The 19,429-nt window shown below is 41.8% G+C and overlaps 1 protein-coding gene across 1 annotated transcript; it reads left to right on the top strand.

The window, feature by feature from the left end:
- The first annotated feature begins 942 nt into the window (after window positions 1-942).
- SDE2 (SDE2 telomere maintenance homolog) lies at window positions 943-15,327 on the top strand. Its single transcript, XM_015115188.3, has 7 exons — window positions 943-1,137; window positions 4,931-5,048; window positions 7,355-7,466; window positions 7,782-7,951; window positions 9,020-9,140; window positions 11,998-12,490; window positions 14,872-15,327. Exons 1-7 carry the CDS (start codon window positions 1,018-1,020, stop codon window positions 15,091-15,093), a joined length of 1,356 nt encoding a protein of 451 aa, XP_014970674.2. The 5' UTR covers window positions 943-1,017; the 3' UTR covers window positions 15,094-15,327.
- Window positions 15,328-19,429: the final 4,102 nt, after the last annotated feature.

Below are 19,429 nucleotides of genomic sequence, written 5' to 3'. Positions count from 1 at the left end.
GCAGAGAAGGCAATTCTGTGGGCCGATGCATTTGCGTTTAGGAGGCACAGATATCTCCTAATAACCTTCCTATCTTCACACTGGTGGCTTTTGAATTGTTCAGGGTTTTAGAAATACCATAATCTCAGCCTATTAAATATTAAGGGACTCCTTCAGATTCCCTGAGCCTTAAAGTTACGTTATGCAAATCTGTCCGAGTGTGTTTCCATGGTGCAGAATAAAAGTTATGGTAGGGTTTTTTGAAGCAGCATGACTATAAACGTCACTCCTGTCACTGCCTTTCACAAGAGCCCACTTGCTGTGAAATATTTTGAAAACAGAGCTTAAGTGGAGATAACGCAGAGCACAAACAGGCGGAAATAAGAATAAACCGTGCGTGGCAGGCAGAAACCCGGAGGTTGGCTGTTTCTGGAGGGGAAGAGAACGCTCTGTAAACCTGGAGGAGAAACCACGCGGGCCACTGTTTGGGGGCCTCCTGGGGGTCGTTTCCCTGGTCCCCTCGGGTTGGGGGGCTCCTCCAGGCCAAGGAAGCGGCCCCCTAAAACCGCTTCCGGGACTGCAGCTTCTCTCCCCACACTCCCAAGGAGCAGAGCTTTCTTGGGCCACAATTCTCCGCGACCCAAAAATAACTACACAGATGTGAGGAAAAGGGCCAAAGCCTACGGCACAGGGCGGTGCTTAGTTACAGCCTTATCGCTTATGGCCAGGAAGCTCGAAATCTAACCCAGCACGAACCTTTTATAGCCGGTCCCTCGAGCCCCGCCCTAGCAACTTCTCCTGGCAACACCTCGCCCAGTGCTCTGCTGCCTTATCGGCCTCCGCCAGGCCTTTCCTGTTCCCCTCCCCCAGCCCGCGCCGCCCGGCCGCCCGGCTCACTTGACCAGCCCCAGGGGAGGGGAGGAGCGAATGGAAGCGTGAGGGGCGGGGCGCTGGGAGACGCTCGCGTCATCAAGATGCGCCGGGCGAGTTGCGGCGCCTGGTGTCTCAGGGAGGCTAGAGGTTCGGGGAGTTGGTGATATGGCGGAAGGCGCTGGGCTGGTGTGGATTCGCGGCCCCGGCTTCGGGTGCAAGGCGGTGCGGTGTGCCTCGGCTCGGTGCACCGTCCGTGATTTTATCCACCGGCACTGCCAAGATCAGGTGAGGATTTCGGTTCCTGTTAGGAAGGAGAAAGAGGCAGACAGGTGGCAGCGCTGGGTGCGAAGTAGGTCTGTCCGGAGGAGGAGGGGCGGGTACCTCTATTCTCTGGGGTTTTCCCTTGTTGAGGCTGAGAGTTCCTCAGTGTTAAGGTGCTTCGAACTGTTACTGAGAGCTTCCTTTTCTTTTGTGATGGTGGTTTGCCTCCCCACCAAGAGGGAGAAAAAAGCTGTTAGAGGCACTTAGTCCGGCTCACAGTTACAAATACTTTGTTTCTCTTTCTTTATCCGTAAATATAACGGTCTTCTGGCAGTTGGGCAGGCTGATGTTTAAGGCTACAGTCTTCACCTTCTTACTGTGGTTATGTGACGTGTATTTTTTTCAGTTATCACACAGCCTTGTTAAGCCCCAGCCTGGAGAAGTATGTCATATCCGAACCCAGGCCAAAGGATGATTGGGGAGGAAAATTGATTCTTCTGGTCACTCGTTGTGACCAAGCATTCACACGTGTGTCCTGTTGAGAGCCTGGGTTCTTAGGGCCTGTTATGTAGAAGTGTTCACTAATCATTTGATGGTCTTATTTGTCCATGCACATTTGCGGAAACCTACCAGGGACTTCCCAAGTTACACGTGAGCTTTTACTTAACTCTCAATTAAGTAAGCTTTTACCAGCAATAAGATATTAAACCTATTCAGTTGTCAAAAGAATTTAGTGGTTTCCCTGAATCTAATTTTAATGTTGGCACTTGATCTAGAACTCTGTTCTTCTTTCCGCACCTCATCCGTGCTTTCCTCGGCTATTTCCTCTGCTTACTATTTATAAGCTTAACAAATGTTAACGCTGCAGTCTAAACCAGATTTTTAAGAGACTTGGATCGATTCCGTGAAGAAGCTATGTGTTTGCAAATAATACGGTATTTCACTTTCCATGTTTTCCTTCCTGCTCTGTAATCCAGTCTAAAAACTGTAAGCACAACTGTTTTTGACCATGAAAATAATTGCATTCTAATTCTTTTGAAAATAATTCTTTTCTCATGAGTACAGTTTTCTTTTCTCCTCTCTCTGCCCCCCGCCCACTGGCGGATTTTCACTCCTGTTGCCCAAGCTGGAGTGCAATGGCGCCATCTCGGCCACTGCAACCTCCGCCTCCTGAGTTCAAGCGATTCTCCTGCCTTGGCCTCCCAAGTAGCTGGGATTACAGGCGCCCGCCACCATGCCTGGCTAATTTTTGTATTTTTAGTAGGAACGGAGTTTCACCACGTTGGCCAGGTCTTGAACTCCTGACCTCGGGTGATCCTCCCACCTTAGCCTCCCAAAGTGCTGGGAGTACAGGCTTGAGCCACTCTTTCGGGCCTATGAGTACAGTTTTCAAACTTGCTGACAATTGATCCAAAGTGAAACCAGAAAAAATAGGATCTTAATCATGAGGTATGTTGGAAATAATTATTTTTAAATCGGAAGCAAGAAATCATAGGCCAGGTGCGGTGGCTCACGCCTGTAATCCCAACACTTAGGGAGGTCGAGGCGGGCAGATCACCTGAGGTCAGAAGTTCGAGACCAGCTTGGCCAACATGGTGAAACCCCATCTCTCCTAAAAATACACAAAAATTGGCTAGGCGTGGCGGCAGGCGCCTGTAATCCCAGCTACTGGGGAGGCTGAAGCAGGAGAATCATTTGAACCTGAGAGGTGGAGGTTGCAGTGAGCCGAGATTGAGCCATTGCACTCCAAACTGGGTGACAAAGATAGACTCAGTCTCAAAAAAAAAAAGAAATATAAATGAGTGGATTCAGTCAGAAACTTAAGAAACATGACCATAGCAAATATGAATAGAAACACAAAAGAGTATTTGATGAGATACTGGAACAAATAAGAATAGCTCAAGTTCACACCTATGTTTTTAAAAACAAAACTGTTCTGACACATGATGAAGTTAGTGTTAACTCCCACTGAGAAAATAAAAATCTGCCCTGCTTTTCATCAGGCTGGGATAACAGACACAAATAAAGCCAGCTGCAAAATTTATGTTTGTTTTTGTGACCCCCACACTACACCGATGTACAGCTACAGAGTTAACAGGAAATGGTGATATGTCATAATGTCATAATGACCCCCATGAAGGTCTGCTACTTTCTTATTCACTGAGAAGCCTCGGTCTCAAAAACCAAATAATATCTAAGGAATTTTGCTGTTTGAAGTTCTCTCGATAAGAGTGAACCCTCCCACTCTTGCCCTGTAGAGAAGCATTCTTGATTTCCAACCCAGGACAGAGCTTCCCATTAAGGGTTTCTGGACACAACTTTCCACATTTATCTTAAATTTGTAGTTTCCAAGGAAAGAGGAGCCTTCACAATCCAGAGCTGATGTTGATGTTTTTATATACAGTCCTGTTTTATTTTGAACGTGTTTAAACACTGCTTGATGTAAATTTCACCTCAACCCCACCCTAGCCCCAAATCTTGTAATGACACTCCTTTCTTTGTGTTGGTGAGATACCCATGACTCCTGGTGTGCAGTTACCCTCGCTGCAGTGAATAAGTTTGACAGGTTTATCTCTGATAGCCGTAGGCTGATTGTGCTAAAACACACATGGTAATTTGTGTTTGAAGCACTTTACAATGCACAAATGGTTAAAAACAGTTAAATTGAGTCTAAATGTTGTATCCTTTTTTCTGCTCGTGACGTCATTGACAAGAATCTTACGTAGAAAATGCAATTTTGTTGATCAGTTGTTTTGTTTAATAAGCCATTCTGTTTGAAAATGAAGTGTACATAATTTCCTTGGTGTATACTTTCTGCCTTCATATTAATATCTTTTAAAATTATTTAGAAATACCCTACCCATTAGACATACAGAAGGCTTCTAATGTGTAAACATTAAATAGATACAAAATGTATTACATATCTCATTTAATGTTTACAACAGTTAAGGTATACAGTATTTTAAAGACAAGAATAGTAGTTCATGTTACCTCATTGCAAATAGCCTGAGCTGAGCTCCCGTGCTCTTCTCTCCAGCCGTTACATTTGCCTAGGAAAACCCCAGATAACATAAATCCAACTCTCCACCTGTTCTGCCCTGGCTGGGCAGTGACTGTAGTAGAGAACTATAATCACATAGCTCAGTCTCCATACATCCAGCAGCCTGGTACTGGTTGGTAATTCTGTATTTTCTTGGTCCAGAGTGGGCTTTTACTGGGTTACAGGACTGCTGAGAGTATTGATTCATGTAGGCTTTGGGGCAGCTCCACAGAATCTGGGGCTGCCCAGCATCTTCAACAACTTTGCACATTTTTGCTCATTTTTCATGTTTTTATGTCTCCCATGGTGTATTTATATTGGTTTATTAAAAACCATACTCTTGACTCCTTCCTTCTCTACTTCTTATTCCTACCTGTACTTTTTAGGATTGAGGACTACTTTTGATGTTCAATTTAGTTTTACCTGTTTAAGAAAGTCAGAAAATGGGACCTCCACAGTTATTTAATCTGAGTCCTGCATAGTCTTCTACCTTGACTTAGATTACCTATCAAAGAAGAAGCAGTTTTTGTTTTCACCGAAAAGACTGAAGTTTCTTCTATGTGTGATAATTAGGTAATATTGGGAAAAATTTATACCCAAAATGCATCATGTGAAATGACTTTTTTTCTCCTAGTAGTTTACATTTCCAATTCAACAAATATTAATTGAACACCCACTGTTGTAACCAGAGTAATAAAAAGACAGCTAGGTCCCGCCTTGTAACAAACTTAGATTATTATCTCATAGAAGGCATTAAAAAACCAAATTTGTCTCTAGGATGTTCCAGTGGAAAACTTCTTTGTGAAATGCAATGGCGCACTCATTAACAGCAGTGACACAGTGCAGCATGGAGCTGTTTATAGTTTGGAACCCAGACTTTGTGGTGGAAAAGGAGGTAGGATGTGAACATTGACTACTTAGTTGTAGCACATTTGTAGTCTTTATTTATTTTTATTTATTTATTTTTATATTCTGCTGCTGACATTTGCTGTCTTTAGCCATGGTATTAAATTAACAAACTTCCTAGTCTCTTTAGTATGCCAATATTGTTTTGCCTTATGAATTCTTTTATTTACTTAACCTGATTTTGGACATTTTCTCTTTTATTCTTTTGTTTTCTTTCTCTCTCTCTCTCTCTCTTTCTTTTTCTTTTTTTTTTTTTTTTTTTTTTTTTTGAGATACCATCTCATTCTGTCACCCAGGCTGGAGTACAGTGGTGTGATCATGGCTCACTGAAGCCTTGACCTCCTGAACTCAAGCAATACTCCCACCTCAGTTTCCCTGGTAGCTGCGACTACAGGCACACGCCACCATGCCTAGCTAAGTTTTGTATTTTTTATAGAGATGGGGTTTCGCCATGTTGCTCAGGCTGTCTTTTATTTTTGTTCAGGAAGAAATATTGTATGATACTATTCCCACTTTCTTCAGCTGGATAGCTCTTAGGGAACCTAGGCTCTAAAACTTGGGGGAAAATTAAATGAAGAGAGATGGCCATTATTCTGTTCAATTTGCTGAATAAATAGTTTTTGTTTTTCTAAATCTCCTTCCACGTTAATCAGAATTTTCTCTCATTATTATAGTTCTAAAGGAAGTCTAGTTACCTTAGGAAACACAATTGTTTACAAGTTGAGGCAGATTAAGGTTTTGTTTGTATTAACACAACTACTAAGAAAGAAAATGAGAAAGCAAAAACAATATAAACAGTTGTTGGTATTTCTCCTAATGTAGTGACATGTGATCCCTAAGCATTCTCAAAATCTACAGTGATTTGGTTTGGTTTTCAGAGAGCTGACATCTCAGACTATATCCAGCTGTTTAAAATCGTGTCATTAAGAATGAAGCGGCCGGGCGCGGTGGCTCAAGCCTGTAATCCCAGCACTTTGGGAGGCCGAGACGGGCGGATCACGAGGTCAGGAGATCGAGACCATCCTGGCGAACACGGTGAAACCCTGTCTCTACTAAAAAATACAAAAAACTAGCCGGGCGAGGCGGCGGGCGCCTGTAGTCCTAGCTACTCGGGAGGCTGAGGCAGGAGAATGGCGTAAACCCCGGGGGCGGAGCTTGCAGTGAGCTGAGATCCGGCCACTGCACTCTAGCCCGGGTGACAGAGCCAGACTCCGTCTCAAAAAAAAAAAAAAAAAAAGAATGAAGCATGGGCTGGGCATGGCGGCTCACGCCTGTAATCTCAGCACTTTGGGAGGCCAAGGTGGGTGGATCACCTGGGTCAGGAGTTCGAGACAGGGCTGGCCAACATGGCGAAACCCCGTCTCTACTAGAGATATAAAGATTAGCCAGGTGTGGTGTTACCCGCCTGTAATCTCAGCTACTTGGGAGGCTGAGGCACAAGAATCACTTGAACCTGGGAGGTGGAGGCTGCAGTGAGCCAAGATTATGCCACTGCACTGCAGCCTGGGTCGACACAGTGAGACTCTGTCTCAAAAAAAAAGAATGAAGCATGTGGCCAGGTGTGGTGGCTCACAACTATAATCCTAACACTTTGAGAGTCCAAGGTGGGAGGACTGTTTGAACCCAGGAGTTTGAGACTAGCCTGGGTAAGATGGTGAGACCGTGGTCTCTACAAAAAAAAAAAAAAAGCTAGCTGCGTTGGCACACGCTTGTAATCCTAGCAAGTTGGGAGGCTGTGGTAAGAAGATCCATTGAGCCCAGGAGTTCAAGGCTGCGGTGAGCTTTGATTGCATCAAGCCATTGCACCCTAGCTTGGGTGACAGAGCAAGGCCCCATCTCTTAGGGGGAAAAAAAAATGAGTGAATGAAGCATGTCGTATCAGCCAGTGAGAGCTTAAAATTGCCTTTCCTTCTAAACTCATTGAAAAATCTCACTATATACTTTTTAAGTCCTTAATCTGAGAATCTTGGTATATCTGTCATTGGGTAAAGCTTTTTAAGTATTCTAGCTGTACAGGTATTATACCTGTGTGCAAATAACTAACACGAGGATAAATAATTAGATTTGGGAAGGCTAGGTATTTTATCTCAGAACTATAAAATGAAAGGTGAAAGGCATGAGGTTCTTTTACTTTCGCTGCCTGAATTAGAACCTTGATGTTCATCTTTTCTGAAAGAAAAAAAAAAAAAAGTAGAGATCATTGTTAATCTTGTGATATAGATTGTTTTCACAAATTCTGCTTTTATTCATCCTTGAACACATTTTAACCTGCTTTCTCCAAATACATCTGTTCAGGTTTTGGATCTATGCTCCGAGCACTTGGTGCTCAAATTGAGAAGACAACCAATCGAGAAGCTTGTCGGGATCTCAGTGGAAGGAGACTACGTGATGTCAATCATGAAAAAGCGTAGGATGCCCACCTTTGTTTTTTTTGATACTTTCCTATCAGTAGTGATTATACATATGCCATGTATATTGGAAATGGAAACTTGAAATATTTACACGTGAATTTATTATCAGATTTAACCTTTTTGATAATTTAATAATTATCTTTGGGATTTAGTTAAGATCAGTATCATATGCTAGTAGTAAACATGGCGCACCTTTCTAAGACAATTATCACAGTATGAGCAAGTGCATTAATTCATCAGGGACATTTTATATATAAAAGTGTATATGTAATATATCCATTCAGTTACATCTCTTCCTCCCTCATCCCCAGAATGGCTGAATGGGTAAAACAACAAGCCGAGCGAGAGGCTGAAAAGGAGCAGAAGCGGCTGGAGCGACTGCAGCGGAAGCTTGTAGAACCCAAGCACTGCTTCACCAGCCCCGACTACCAGCAGCAGTGCCATGAGATGGCTGAGCGTCTGGAGGATTCTGTCCTCAAAGGTGAGAATGAGGATTCCTTAGTGTGTTCAGCTGGCACCCCTGAAGCCAGCTGTTCAGACTGCTCTACACTACACACAAAGAGCAGTTCTTAAGCTTTTTTTAGGTTACAGATGTCTGAGAATCTGATGAAAACCTTGGAACCTTTATCCTCAAAAATGAACACAGTATATTTTTTAAAAAAGAACACATACACAACATTTGGCATTTTTTTTCCCCCAAGATGGAGTCTTGCTCTGTCACCCAGAGCTGTAGTGCAATGGCACGATCTCGGCTCACTGCAACATCCGGCTCCCATGTTCAAGCAATTCTCCTGCATCAGCCTCCGGAGTAGCTGGGATTACAGGCGTGTGCCACCACGCCTGGTTAATTTTCATATTTTTAGTACAGACAGGGTTTCACCATGTTGGCCAGGCTGGTCTCAAACTCCTGACCTTGTGATCTGCCCGCCTTGGCCTCCCAAAGTGTTGGGATTACAGGCGTGAGCTACCATGCCCAGCAAACATTTGGCATATTTAACCCCTGAATTCCATTGGGTCATGGGCCCCAGGTAAGAACATTTTTGTTTGTATTTAGAGATGAGCTAAGTCTTCAGAAGATGTCTAGACCTCAAAGAATTTCCTGCCGGTTTTAGGTCAGTTTTTAATGTGAATGATTATCATTAACTTTTGTTTTTAGCATCCAAAACATATGGCAGGCTTAGCATGGGAACAATTGAATAAGAAATAATCTTTTTCCATCAAAAAGGTTATGACATAACAGGAAAAAGACAAGTGTATGCAAATAACTAACACAGGATTAAATAATTAGGTTTGGCGAAGGCTAAGTATGAACTTGTCAGTCTCAAAAGTTATGAATTGTGCAATGGTGCCTTAAAAATTTGCTTCTAGACTAGAATGTTTATTATTTTAAATCTGTGTAAATTTGGGATTAACTGTATAAAATGTTGATATCTTAAGAAATTTAAATCTAGAACTGTAGATTGCAGCTCTTTTTGCAATCCATGTTATTTATAATTTCTTTAAACTCAGTCCCTATAGTAGAAACTGAGTTGTTTAAATTTCTGGTTAGGTATGCAGGCTGCCTCCAGCAAGATGGTTTCAGCAGAAATCAGTGAGAATCGGAAACGACAATGGCCTGCCAAATCTAAAACAGACAGAGGAGCCAGTGCGGGAAAGAGGAGGTGCTTCTGGTAAGTGTTTCACTTTCATTCCCAACGGATCTTTGAGGACTGATAGGAGACATTTTCTCTTGTTTATCTGGCACAAACACATTTTTGTGTAACGTTTGATGGGAGCTCAGAAAATTTCCAGAGTGCTTCAGGCTTTAGGTTTCAGTGATTGTCACATTGTACATACTGCAGTAATGGTTTCTGCTGTGAATGCCATTAATTGAATGTAAAGGATGAATTTTTTCCTTACACTGAAACATAAAAATAGCTTTATATTTGAATTACTTTTTTGGTGTTGAAGGGGTTTAACTTTTAGAAATTCTAGGTGGAAATCAAGCTGTACTTCCAGTTGGTTGTTTTCTGTGGTTTTTTGCGGTCATTGAGGTCTGGTCACTTTGCCAGACTTCTCTTCACCACTTTCGCACTTGAGGGTAAAAAGCACAGTAGTACTTTTTCTTGTTCATTTTTCTGATAGTTCTCTTGTCCCTCTAGTTGGTCCTCTTTGTTGCCAGTGACTTCCCTTAGGCCAAGTTCTTAAAAATAAGTTTATCCCCTTTGGGGATAAACAGATAATTATTAATCAAAGATCATATAACACTGTGAGTTCAGCATACAATGTTTGTTCTTTTTGAAATGGGAATTAAATGTTCCTGAGAGAAAGGGTGGTGACACTACCTGTGGTTTGTATTTTTTTTGATGAGGTTTACTGAGGTATAATTTATATATAGCAAAATTCACCCTTTTTGGTTGATTGGTTCTATGACTTTTGAAAAATGTATGCTATGTGGTCATGTAACCACCACCATAATCTAGATAGTATTTTAATGACCTGAAATAGTTCCCACGTGCCCTTTTGTAGTTAAGTCCCTTTTCCCACCTCCAGACCCTGGCAACCATTGGTCACCAGTGTGATATTTGTTACTATGGTTTAGTCTTTCCTAGGATGTCATATAGCCTTTAGTGTCTGGCTTCCCTCACTTAATATAAAGCTTTTGAGATTCATCCATGGTAGTGTATGTATCAGTAGTTCATTCTTTTTTATTACTCAGTATCATTTCATGGTATGAACGTACCACAGTTTGTTTATCCAGTCTCCATTTGGTAGACATTTGGGTAATTTCTGGGTTTGAGTAATTATTAATAAAGCATTGGGTTTTTTTTTTTTTTTTTTTTTTGAGATAGGTTCTCACTCTATTGCTGAGGTTGGAGTGCAGTGGCACGATCTCGGCTCACTGAAGCCTTGACCTCCCGGGCTTAAGCTATCCTCCCATGTCAGCCTCCTGAGTAACTGGGGCTAGGGCGAATACCACCACGCCTAGCTGATGTTTTTGTATTTTTCTGTGAAGACAGGGTTTTGGCATGTTGCCCAGGCTGGTCTCAAACTCCTGACTTCAGGTGATCCTCCCACCTCAGCCTCGCAGAGTGCTGGGATTATAGGCGTGAGCCACCGCTTCCAGCCCACGCATAGGATTTATAAATGTGTGTGTGTGTGTGTGTGTGTGTGTGTGTGTGTGTGTATTTTAATATTTATTATTGGGCAACACCTCTGTAAAACAGAATAATTGTTCCTAGGATTTTCTTTATTTTTTTCACCAATCAAGTCAAGGAGCAGCACTGAATAATTTTCTTCTTTTCCTTCTTTTTTTTTTTGAGACAGAATCTTGCTCTGTCACCCAGGCTGGAGTGCAGTGGCATGATCTCGGCTTACTGCAACCTCCACCTCCCAGGTTCAAGCAATTCTCCTGCCTCAGTCTCCTGAGTAGCTGGGACTACAGCCATGCGCCACCACACCTGGCTAATTTTGTATTTTTAGTAGAGACGGTGTTTCACCATGTTGGCCAGGCTAGCCTTGAACTCCTAACCTCAAGTGATCCACCCACCTCAGCCTCCCAAAGTGCTGGGATTACAGGCGTGAGCCACCACGCCCAGCTGGATTTTCTTTATAACTATCATTATTATTATTATTATTATTATTAATTATTTTGAGACAGAGTCTCACTGTGTGGCCCAGGCTGGAGTGCAGTGGCGTAATCACGGCTCACTGCAACCTCTGCCTCCTGGGTTTAAGTGATTCTCCTGCCTCAGCCTCCCGAGTAACTAGTATTACAGGCACCGCCACCAGGCCCAGCTAATTTTTATATTTTTAGCAGAGACGAGATTTCACCATATTGGCCAGGCTGGTCTTGAACTCCTGACCTTGTGATCCACCCACCTTGGCCTCCCAAAGTGCTGGGATTACAGGCGTGAGCCACCACGCCTGGCCAACTATTATTTTATCTAATTTCCAACTGTTGAAGTTAATGTAATATGGCGAAAAAAAACTAAGCAAAATCAATTTTGCTTTTAGAGATTCAGAACTTTAGAAAGGAGATCCTCTTGGATCTTTGGGACAGTTGGTTCCAGTCTCATTGAAATTTTTTCCTTCTGTTTATAAGCTCTGGAATATCTTTTTCCTAAATGTACCTGTTCTTCATCTCAAGCTAGCATAAACAGATTCTGTTTCCTGAACAAACTGTAACTCTTTGCTTTATTTATTTATTTTTGAGACGGAGTCTCACTCTGTCACCCAGTGGGGAGTGCACTGGCGCGATCTCAGCTCACTGCAACCTGTGCCTCCCGGGTTCAGGTGATTCTCCCACCTCAGCCTCCTGAATAGCTGGGATTATAGGTGCGTGCCACCACACCCAGCTAATTTTTGTATTTTTAGTAGAGATGGGGTTTCACTATGTTGGCTAGTCTGGTCTCAAACTCCTGACCTTGTGATCTGCCTGCCTTGGTCTCCCAAAGTCCTGGAATTACAGGCCTGAGCCACCGTGCCCAGCCAACTCTTTACATAGAAGCTACAAATGCTGTTAAATATTTCTGTTGCTTCTGACAGGTTGGGCATGGAGGGACTAGAGACTGCAGAAGGGTCCAGCTCTGAGAGCTCAGATGATGACAATGAAGAAGCACCAAGCACTTCAGGAATGGGTTTCCATGCTCCAAAAATTGGCAGCGATGGTGTCGAGATGGCAGCCAAATTTCCCAGTAGTTCTCAGAGGGCGAGAGTAGTGAATACAGACCGTGGACCACCGGAACAACTGCAGATCCCGGTAACTGACTCTGGGAGGCATATTTCAGAAGACTTATGTGCTGGGCTGGGGGAGTCCAAAGAGCATATGGAAAGCAGGATAGTTACAGAAACAGAAGAGACCCAGGAGAAGAAGGCAGAGAGTAAAGAACTCATAGAAGAGGAACCCACTGGGGCTGGACTGAGTAAGGATAAAGAGACAAAAGAAAGGACTGATGGGGAAAGAGTTGCCGAGGTAGCACCTGAAGAAAGGGAAAACGTTGCCGTTGTCAAACTGCAGGAAAGCCAGCTAGGAAACACAGTAAGTATGTTTTGGGGTTGATATCTAGAGCTAAATCAATTTAATCTCCACAATAAGTCATTAAAATGAAAATATGCTTTTCCTCCTCAGCTGCTTAGTGAAAGGCTTGTTTGATTTTAAGAAGTACGGATTATGGTGAAGCTTGCCTTGTTCCCCAAAAGACTCTTTTTAAGCTCTGGCATTTATAGTATGTTGCCACTAGGTGGTGTCCTTGATTCCATATTGTATCAATTGTAAGATGCATGTTTTCTACATTTTAGCATGTCTAAGATGTGTATAACATATTATAACTTAATTGGTATTGTTTATTCTTAGTAATACATGAACAAGAGTATATTACGATCGATGGCATTTTAGATTTGATGAAATGTGCTCATTTTTCCTGTCACTAAATTGCTACTCAGCTTTTTCTAATGTGAGGATAGTTTGAACAATAGTTTCAGCTGAATGTGAAGACCTCTTCTATAGAAGAGGAACCTCTCCTTTTAAATGTATCATTAAATCTTAAGTACCCACAGTCAGCCTTTTAAAAAAGTCATCTTCAGCCAGGTGCAGTGGCTCATGTCTGTAATCCCAGCACTTTGGGAGGCCGAGGCGGGCAGATCACTTGAGGTCAGGAGCTCGAGACCTGCCTGGCCAGCATGGTGAAACCCTGCCTCTATTAAAAATACAACAACAACAAAAAGTAGCCAGGCATGGTGGTGCATGCCTGTAATCCCAGCTACTCAGGAGGCTGAGGCACGAGAATTGCTTGTGCCCTGGGAGGCAGAAGTTGCAGCGAGATAATGAGATTGTACCACTGCACTCCAGCCTGGCCGACAGAGTGAGACTCCATCTCAAAAAATAATAATAAAATAAAAAGGCATTTTTATTTCATTCTCTCAAAAAGTTGGTTTTTCACTGTCTACAATGGACTGGCTTCCAGCAAAAATCTCTGATGTTCTTTGATCTAATGGTTTGCTTTTTAGAATAGGTGAAACCTAAACTACTTAATTTCCTTCGATAAACACAAAACCTACCATTCGTTTAGCCAGCACCTTCCCCTACCCCCAGTAAATAAAAATGCATAAATTGCCCTTTCTGGTGAGAATATTGGAATTTTTTTATGCTAAGGGCTTTACAGTCTCTGGAGTTGTAAGCATGTAATTTTTATGTTACGTGTATGCATTAGATAAGAGCTTTATCCGGACTGAAGTCTTAGAAAAATAAAAAAGGAATCATAGGATAAAACCTGATATTTTTCAATGTTAGCCATGGAGTTTTGTTCTTGATGTTGTAGTAATAGCTGCTGTATTCCTAACAACCAGGTGTGATTATTTAAACACACATAAGTGGTATTTTAGAATTTGGTCACAAATAAGCCAAGGTTAACTCCCAGAAATCTAACAAAATAGCTTTTTTAAGAAAACAAAGATCAACTAGAAAGATAGAGTGTGTCTCCAGAGCTCTTTAGTATTTTAAAACTGTAAGAGAAAGTTATTCTTTGAATATAGTTTTTAAAAATCATCCAAAGATGAACATTTTCATTCTTTTCAAGGTATCATTAGCAGTATTTAATTTTGTCTTTTTTTTTTTTTTTTTTTTTTTTAACACAGAGTCTTACTCTGTTGCTCAGGCTGGAGTGCAGTGGTGTGATTTCTGCTCCACCTCCCAGGTTCAAGTGATTCTCCTGTCTCAGTCTCCGGAGTAGCTGAGACTACAGGCACGTGCCACCACACCTGGCTAATTTTTGCATTTTTAGTAGAGATGGGGTTTTACCATGTTGACCAAGCTGGTTTCGGATTCCTAACTTCAAGTGTTCCACCTGCCTCCACTTCCCAAAGGGCTGGGATTACAGGCTAATTTTGTCTTAAAGTCTATAAAGGCACTTGGTGGGTAGAACAGTTGCGAGTCTATTGAACAGCATTTGAGTTTGTTATATAAGGGGGAGCTCTGACAGTTAGTCTTAATTACTCAATTAGAATGGAAAGCATTAAGATTATGGAATTAATAGATTCAGAAGCGTGGGATTCTCATTAAGCTTTTAGGAGTGCCTACTCTTTTCTGTGGGAATAGTGTGGGGATAGGCTGGCTATATTTTACTGTTTAGATTTTTACTAGAAAAATCAGAAAAGAGAGCAATATTAAAAATCTGTTTGGGAATGCTATACTTCTGTTACTGTTCTGAATGCTTTTTTTCTAAATGTATAGATGAAAAATTAGTTTTTATGTATATTGAGAATACTTACGGAATAACATGTGGATGGATGATTAAAATTCAGTTGCAGGATATGGCAAATTAAATGAAAAATTCTCAAGAAATAAAAGGTACTCGACAGTTAAAGAGTCTTTATTCAGAGGAAGAAGCCTGTTTTAAACACTTTCTTATTTTTTTCCCCCAGGTTATTGATAAGGAAACTATAGATTTATTGGCATTCAGCTCTGTTGCAGAACTGGAGTTGCTGGGTTTGGAGAAGCTCAAATGTGAACTGATAGCCCTTGGACTGAAATGTGGGGGCACTCTGCAGGAGCGGGCAGCAAGACTCTTCTCTGTCAGAGGACTAGCAAAGGAGCAAATTGACCCGGCTTTATTTGCCAAGCCTTTGAAAGGGAAGAAAAAATGAGTGTCATCAGAGCTGATTCCTATTGCTTTATAGTGTCTACCATTTATAACCTGCATAATGTGGACTCTTGACCAGTATTCCTGTTGATATTAAAAGCTAACTTTTTAGTAACCCAATTCTAACTATCCCTTTTCCTTGTTAGGTCTGTAGAGTTAACGTCTGAAACCATCTGGGCCTTAAATTTTCTTTGTCTAGTTTTCTATAATGTACTTAATAAATATAGGGCTATTCACATTTTTTGGTTTGATCTCATGTCATTTAGGTAATGAATCTATCCAAGGAATCTATCCTTTTGACCCAGGTTATCAAATTTGTAGACAAGTTTATTTATAATGGTCCCTTCTTACCCATTTAATGTCTATAGGGGCTGTGTTGATAATTTCCTTTTCATTATGATACTGGTAATTTCCTAATCAGGTTGGGTAGGGGTTTATCAGTTTTATTAATCTGACTTGTTTTTTATGTTTTATTATTTTTTATTTTTTTGAGACAGAGTCTTGTTCTGTTGTCCAGGCTGGAGTGCCATCTTGGCTCACTGCAAGCTCCGCCTCCTGGGTTCACGCCATTCTCCTGCCTCAGCCTCCCAAGTAGCTGGGTCCACAGGTGCCCACCACCATGCTCAGCTAATTTTTTGTATTTTTAGTAGAGACGGGTTTCACTGTATTAGACAGCATGGTCTCGATTTCCTGACCTCATGATCCACACCTGCCTAACTTTTAAAGAACCAACCTTTGGTTTTATTTTTCTCAATTGTTTATATAATTGATTTCTTTTATTTTCTTTCTTCTACTTAGCTTGAGTTTCCTTTGATCTTTTTAGTTCCTTAAGATAAGCCTTAGGTCATTGATCTTAGACGTTACTTAAAATACATATTTAAAGCTATACATTTTCCTTTAAACATTACTTTAGTTGTGACTTTACAATTTTATTATGTTGTATTTTTATTATTCCGTTCTAATTTTCCTTTTTATGTTGTATTTTTATTATTCAGTTCTAATTTTCCTTTTTTTTTTTTTTGAGATGGAATTTCACTTTTGTCACCCAGGCTGGAGTGCAGTGGTGCAATCTCAGCTCACTGTAACCTCTGCCTCCCGGGTTCAAGTGATTCTCCTGCCTCAGCCTCCTGAGTAGCTGGGATTACAGGTTCCAGCCACCATGCCTAGCTAATTTTTGTATTTTTAGTAGAGATGAAGTTTCACCACAGTGGCCAGGCTGGTCTTGAACTCCTGACCTCAGGTGATCCACTCACCTCGGCCTCCCAAAGTGCTGGGATTACAGGTGTGAGCCACCACACCCAGCCTCATTATTTTCTGATTTCCTCCCTGAATTCTTCTTTGACCCATGGATTATCAAAAGTGGGTTGTCTGATTAGCAAACATTTGTTGCTGATTTCTACTTTTAATTCCATTGAGGTCAGAAAATATCCTCTTTATGATTTCAATCCTCTTAGTTTTATTGAGACTTGTTTTATGACCCAATATATTGTCTGTTATGGTGAATGTACCACATACAGTTTAAAAGAATGCATATTTTAGGCCAGGTGTGGTGGCTCATGCCTGTTAATCCCAGCACTTTGGGAGGCTGAGGTGGGAGGATCATTTTGAGACCAGCCTGGGCAACGTATAGCGAGACCATGTCTCTAAAAAAAAGAATATATAATTTGAATTGTTGGGTTAATATGTTCTGTAATATTGATTAGATTAAGTGGTTGATAATACTGTTCAGATCTTCTATGTCTTTACTGATTTTTTTGTTTATTTCTATCAGGTGCTGAGAAAGGATGTTAAAATCTTCAATTACGATTGTGGAATTGTCCATTTCTTTCTTAAATGCTACCAGTCTTTGCTTCATATTTTGAAACTCTAATAGCTTAGGTTGTGTTATGTCTTCCTAATGTATTGACTATTTTATCATTATGAAATTTCCTGGGCCGGGCGCGGTGGCTCATGCCTGTAATCCCAGCACTTTGGGAGGCCGAGACGGGCGGATCACGAGGTCAGGAGATCGAGACCCTCCTGGCTAACACGGTGAAACCCCGTCTCTACTAAAAAATACAAAAAACTAGCCGGGCGAGGTGGCGGGCGCCTATAGTCCCAGCTACTCGGGAGGCTGAGGCAGGAGAATAGCGTGAACCCGGGAGGCGGAGCTTGCAGTGAGCTGAGATCCGGCCACTGCACTCCAGCCTGGGTGACAAAGAGACTCCGTCTCAAAAAAAAAAAAAAAAAAAAAAAGAAATTTCCCTCTGTCTATGGTAATTTGGGTTAGAAATCTACTTTATCTTATGTGAATATAGCCACTACAGCCTTCTTAAGCTTAGTGTTTGTACAGTATACCTCTTTCTATTAATTTACTTTGTACTTCTGTGCCTATTTAAAGTAGTTTATTTAGGCCGGGCGCGGTGGCTCAAGCCTGTAATCCCAGCACTTTGGGAGGCCGAGACGGGTGGATCACGAGGTCAGGAGATCGAGACCATCCTGGCTAACATGGTGAAACCCCGTGTCTACTAAAAAAAAATACAAAAAACTAGCCGGGCGAGGTGGCGGGCGCCTGTAGTCCCAGCTACTCGGGAGGCTGAGGCAGGAGAATGGCGTAAACCCAGGAGGCGGAGCTTGCAGTGAGCTGAGATCTGGCCACTGTACTCCAGCCTGGGCGACAGAGCGAGACTCTGCCTCAAAAAAAAAAAAAAAAGTAGTTTATTTAAACATTTACTTGAGTCTTGCATTTTTATATATTGTATCTGTACCTTTTAATAAGTTTATTAACATTAAATGTAATTATTAATAGGTTTCTAATATTTTACATGTTTCCTGTTAAGATTATTTTATAATTGTATTTTAATTTATTGACTCTTTATACTGTTTTAATAATGTTTTTGAGTTGGGTGTTCTAGTGATTACAATATACATTCTTAATTTTTCAGTCTACCTAGAGTTGATGTGCCGCGTCACATAAAATGTAGAAATCTTTTAAGTGTGTACATCCATTTATCATACCTGTCTTTTATGCTGTAGTTGTCACACATACTAAATCTACATATATTGTAAGTCTTGTCATAAGTTACAATTTCTGCTTTAAATAATGATATGTATTTTAAAGAAATTAAGGGGAAAAAATAAAATCTTTTCTATTTATTCACATATTTACCATTTCTAATATTCTTCATTTCTTCTTGAACATCTAATAGCCTTTCCCTTAAGCCTGAAGAACTTTCTGTAGCATTTTTTGTGTCTCCTGGCAACAAATTAGTTTTCTCTCTTTTTTTTTTTTTTTTTTTTTTGAGACAGAGTTTCGCTCTTGTTGCCCAGGCTGGAGTGCAATGGCACGATCTCAGCTCACTGCATCCTCCACTTCTGGGTTCAAGCAGTTCTCCTGCCTCAGCCTCCTGAGTGACTGGGATTGGGCATGTGCCACCACACCCGGCTGATTTTGTATTTTTAGTAGAGACAAGGTTTCTCCATGTGGTCAGGCTGGTGTCAAATCCTGACCTTGTGATCCACCCACCTCGGCTTCCGAACGTGCTGAGATTACCACTGCGCCTGGCCAGTTTTCTTTTTTTTTTTTTTTGAGATGGAGTCTCGCTCTGTCGCCCAGGCTGAAGTGCAGTGGCCAGATCTCAGCTCACTGCAAGCTCCACCTCCCGGGTTTACACCATTCTCCTGCTTCAGCCTCCCGAGTAGCTGGGACTACAGGCGCCTGCCACCACGCCCAGCTAGTTTTTTTGTATTTTTTTAGTAGAGACGGGGTTTCACTGTGTTAGCCAGGATGGTCTCTATCTCCTGACCTCGTGATCCGCCTGTCTCGGCCTCCCAAAGTGCTGGGATTACAGGCTTGAGCCACTGCGCCCGGCCAGTTTTCTCTTTTTTAAAAAGAATTCCTTGGCTGAGTGCAGTGGCTCAGGCCTGTAATCCCAGCACTTTCGGAAGGCTGGGTGGGTGGATCATTTTAGGTCAGGAGTTCAAGACCCACCTGGCCAACATGATGAAACCCCGTCTCTACTAAAAATACAAAAAAGTAGCCAGGTGTGGTGGCACGTGCCTGTAATCCCAGCTACTTGAGAGGCTTAGGCATGAGAATTGCTGGAACCCAGGAGGCGGAGGTTGCAATGAGCCAAGATTGTGCCACTGCACTCCAGCTTGGGTGACAGTGAGACCCTGTCTCAAAAAAAAAAAAAATCTCTTCACAGATCTTGTTCCACTGTCTTCTGGCCACCTTTGTTTCTGATGACAAGTCAGTGGATATTCGAATAGTTGTTCCCTTTATAGAATGTGTCTTTCTCTTTGGCAGCTTTCAGGTGTGGTGTTCTATGTATTTATCCTGGAGTTTGATGAACTTCTTG

The sequence above is a fragment of the Macaca mulatta genome, chromosome 1 (genome assembly GCF_049350105.2).
Source record: "Macaca mulatta isolate MMU2019108-1 chromosome 1, T2T-MMU8v2.0, whole genome shotgun sequence".
In the NCBI taxonomy this organism is placed as follows: Eukaryota; Metazoa; Chordata; class Mammalia; order Primates; family Cercopithecidae; genus Macaca; species Macaca mulatta.
The sequence above is the reverse complement of the archived record's forward strand: the minus strand, read 5'-3'. Positions and strand labels throughout refer to the sequence as shown.

Excerpts from the sequence above, each read along its gene's own strand:
- SDE2 (XM_015115188.3), top strand. The coding sequence starts at position 1,018 with ATGGCGGAAGGCGCTGGGCTGGTGTGGATTCGCGGCCCCGGCTTCGGG. Across the intron at positions 5,049-7,354 it reads ACTTTGTGGTGGAAAAGGAG|GTTTTGGATCTATGCTCCGA; the intron begins GTAGGATGTGAA and ends ACATCTGTTCAG. Across the intron at positions 7,467-7,781 it reads GATGTCAATCATGAAAAAGC|AATGGCTGAATGGGTAAAAC; the intron begins GTAGGATGCCCA and ends CCTCATCCCCAG.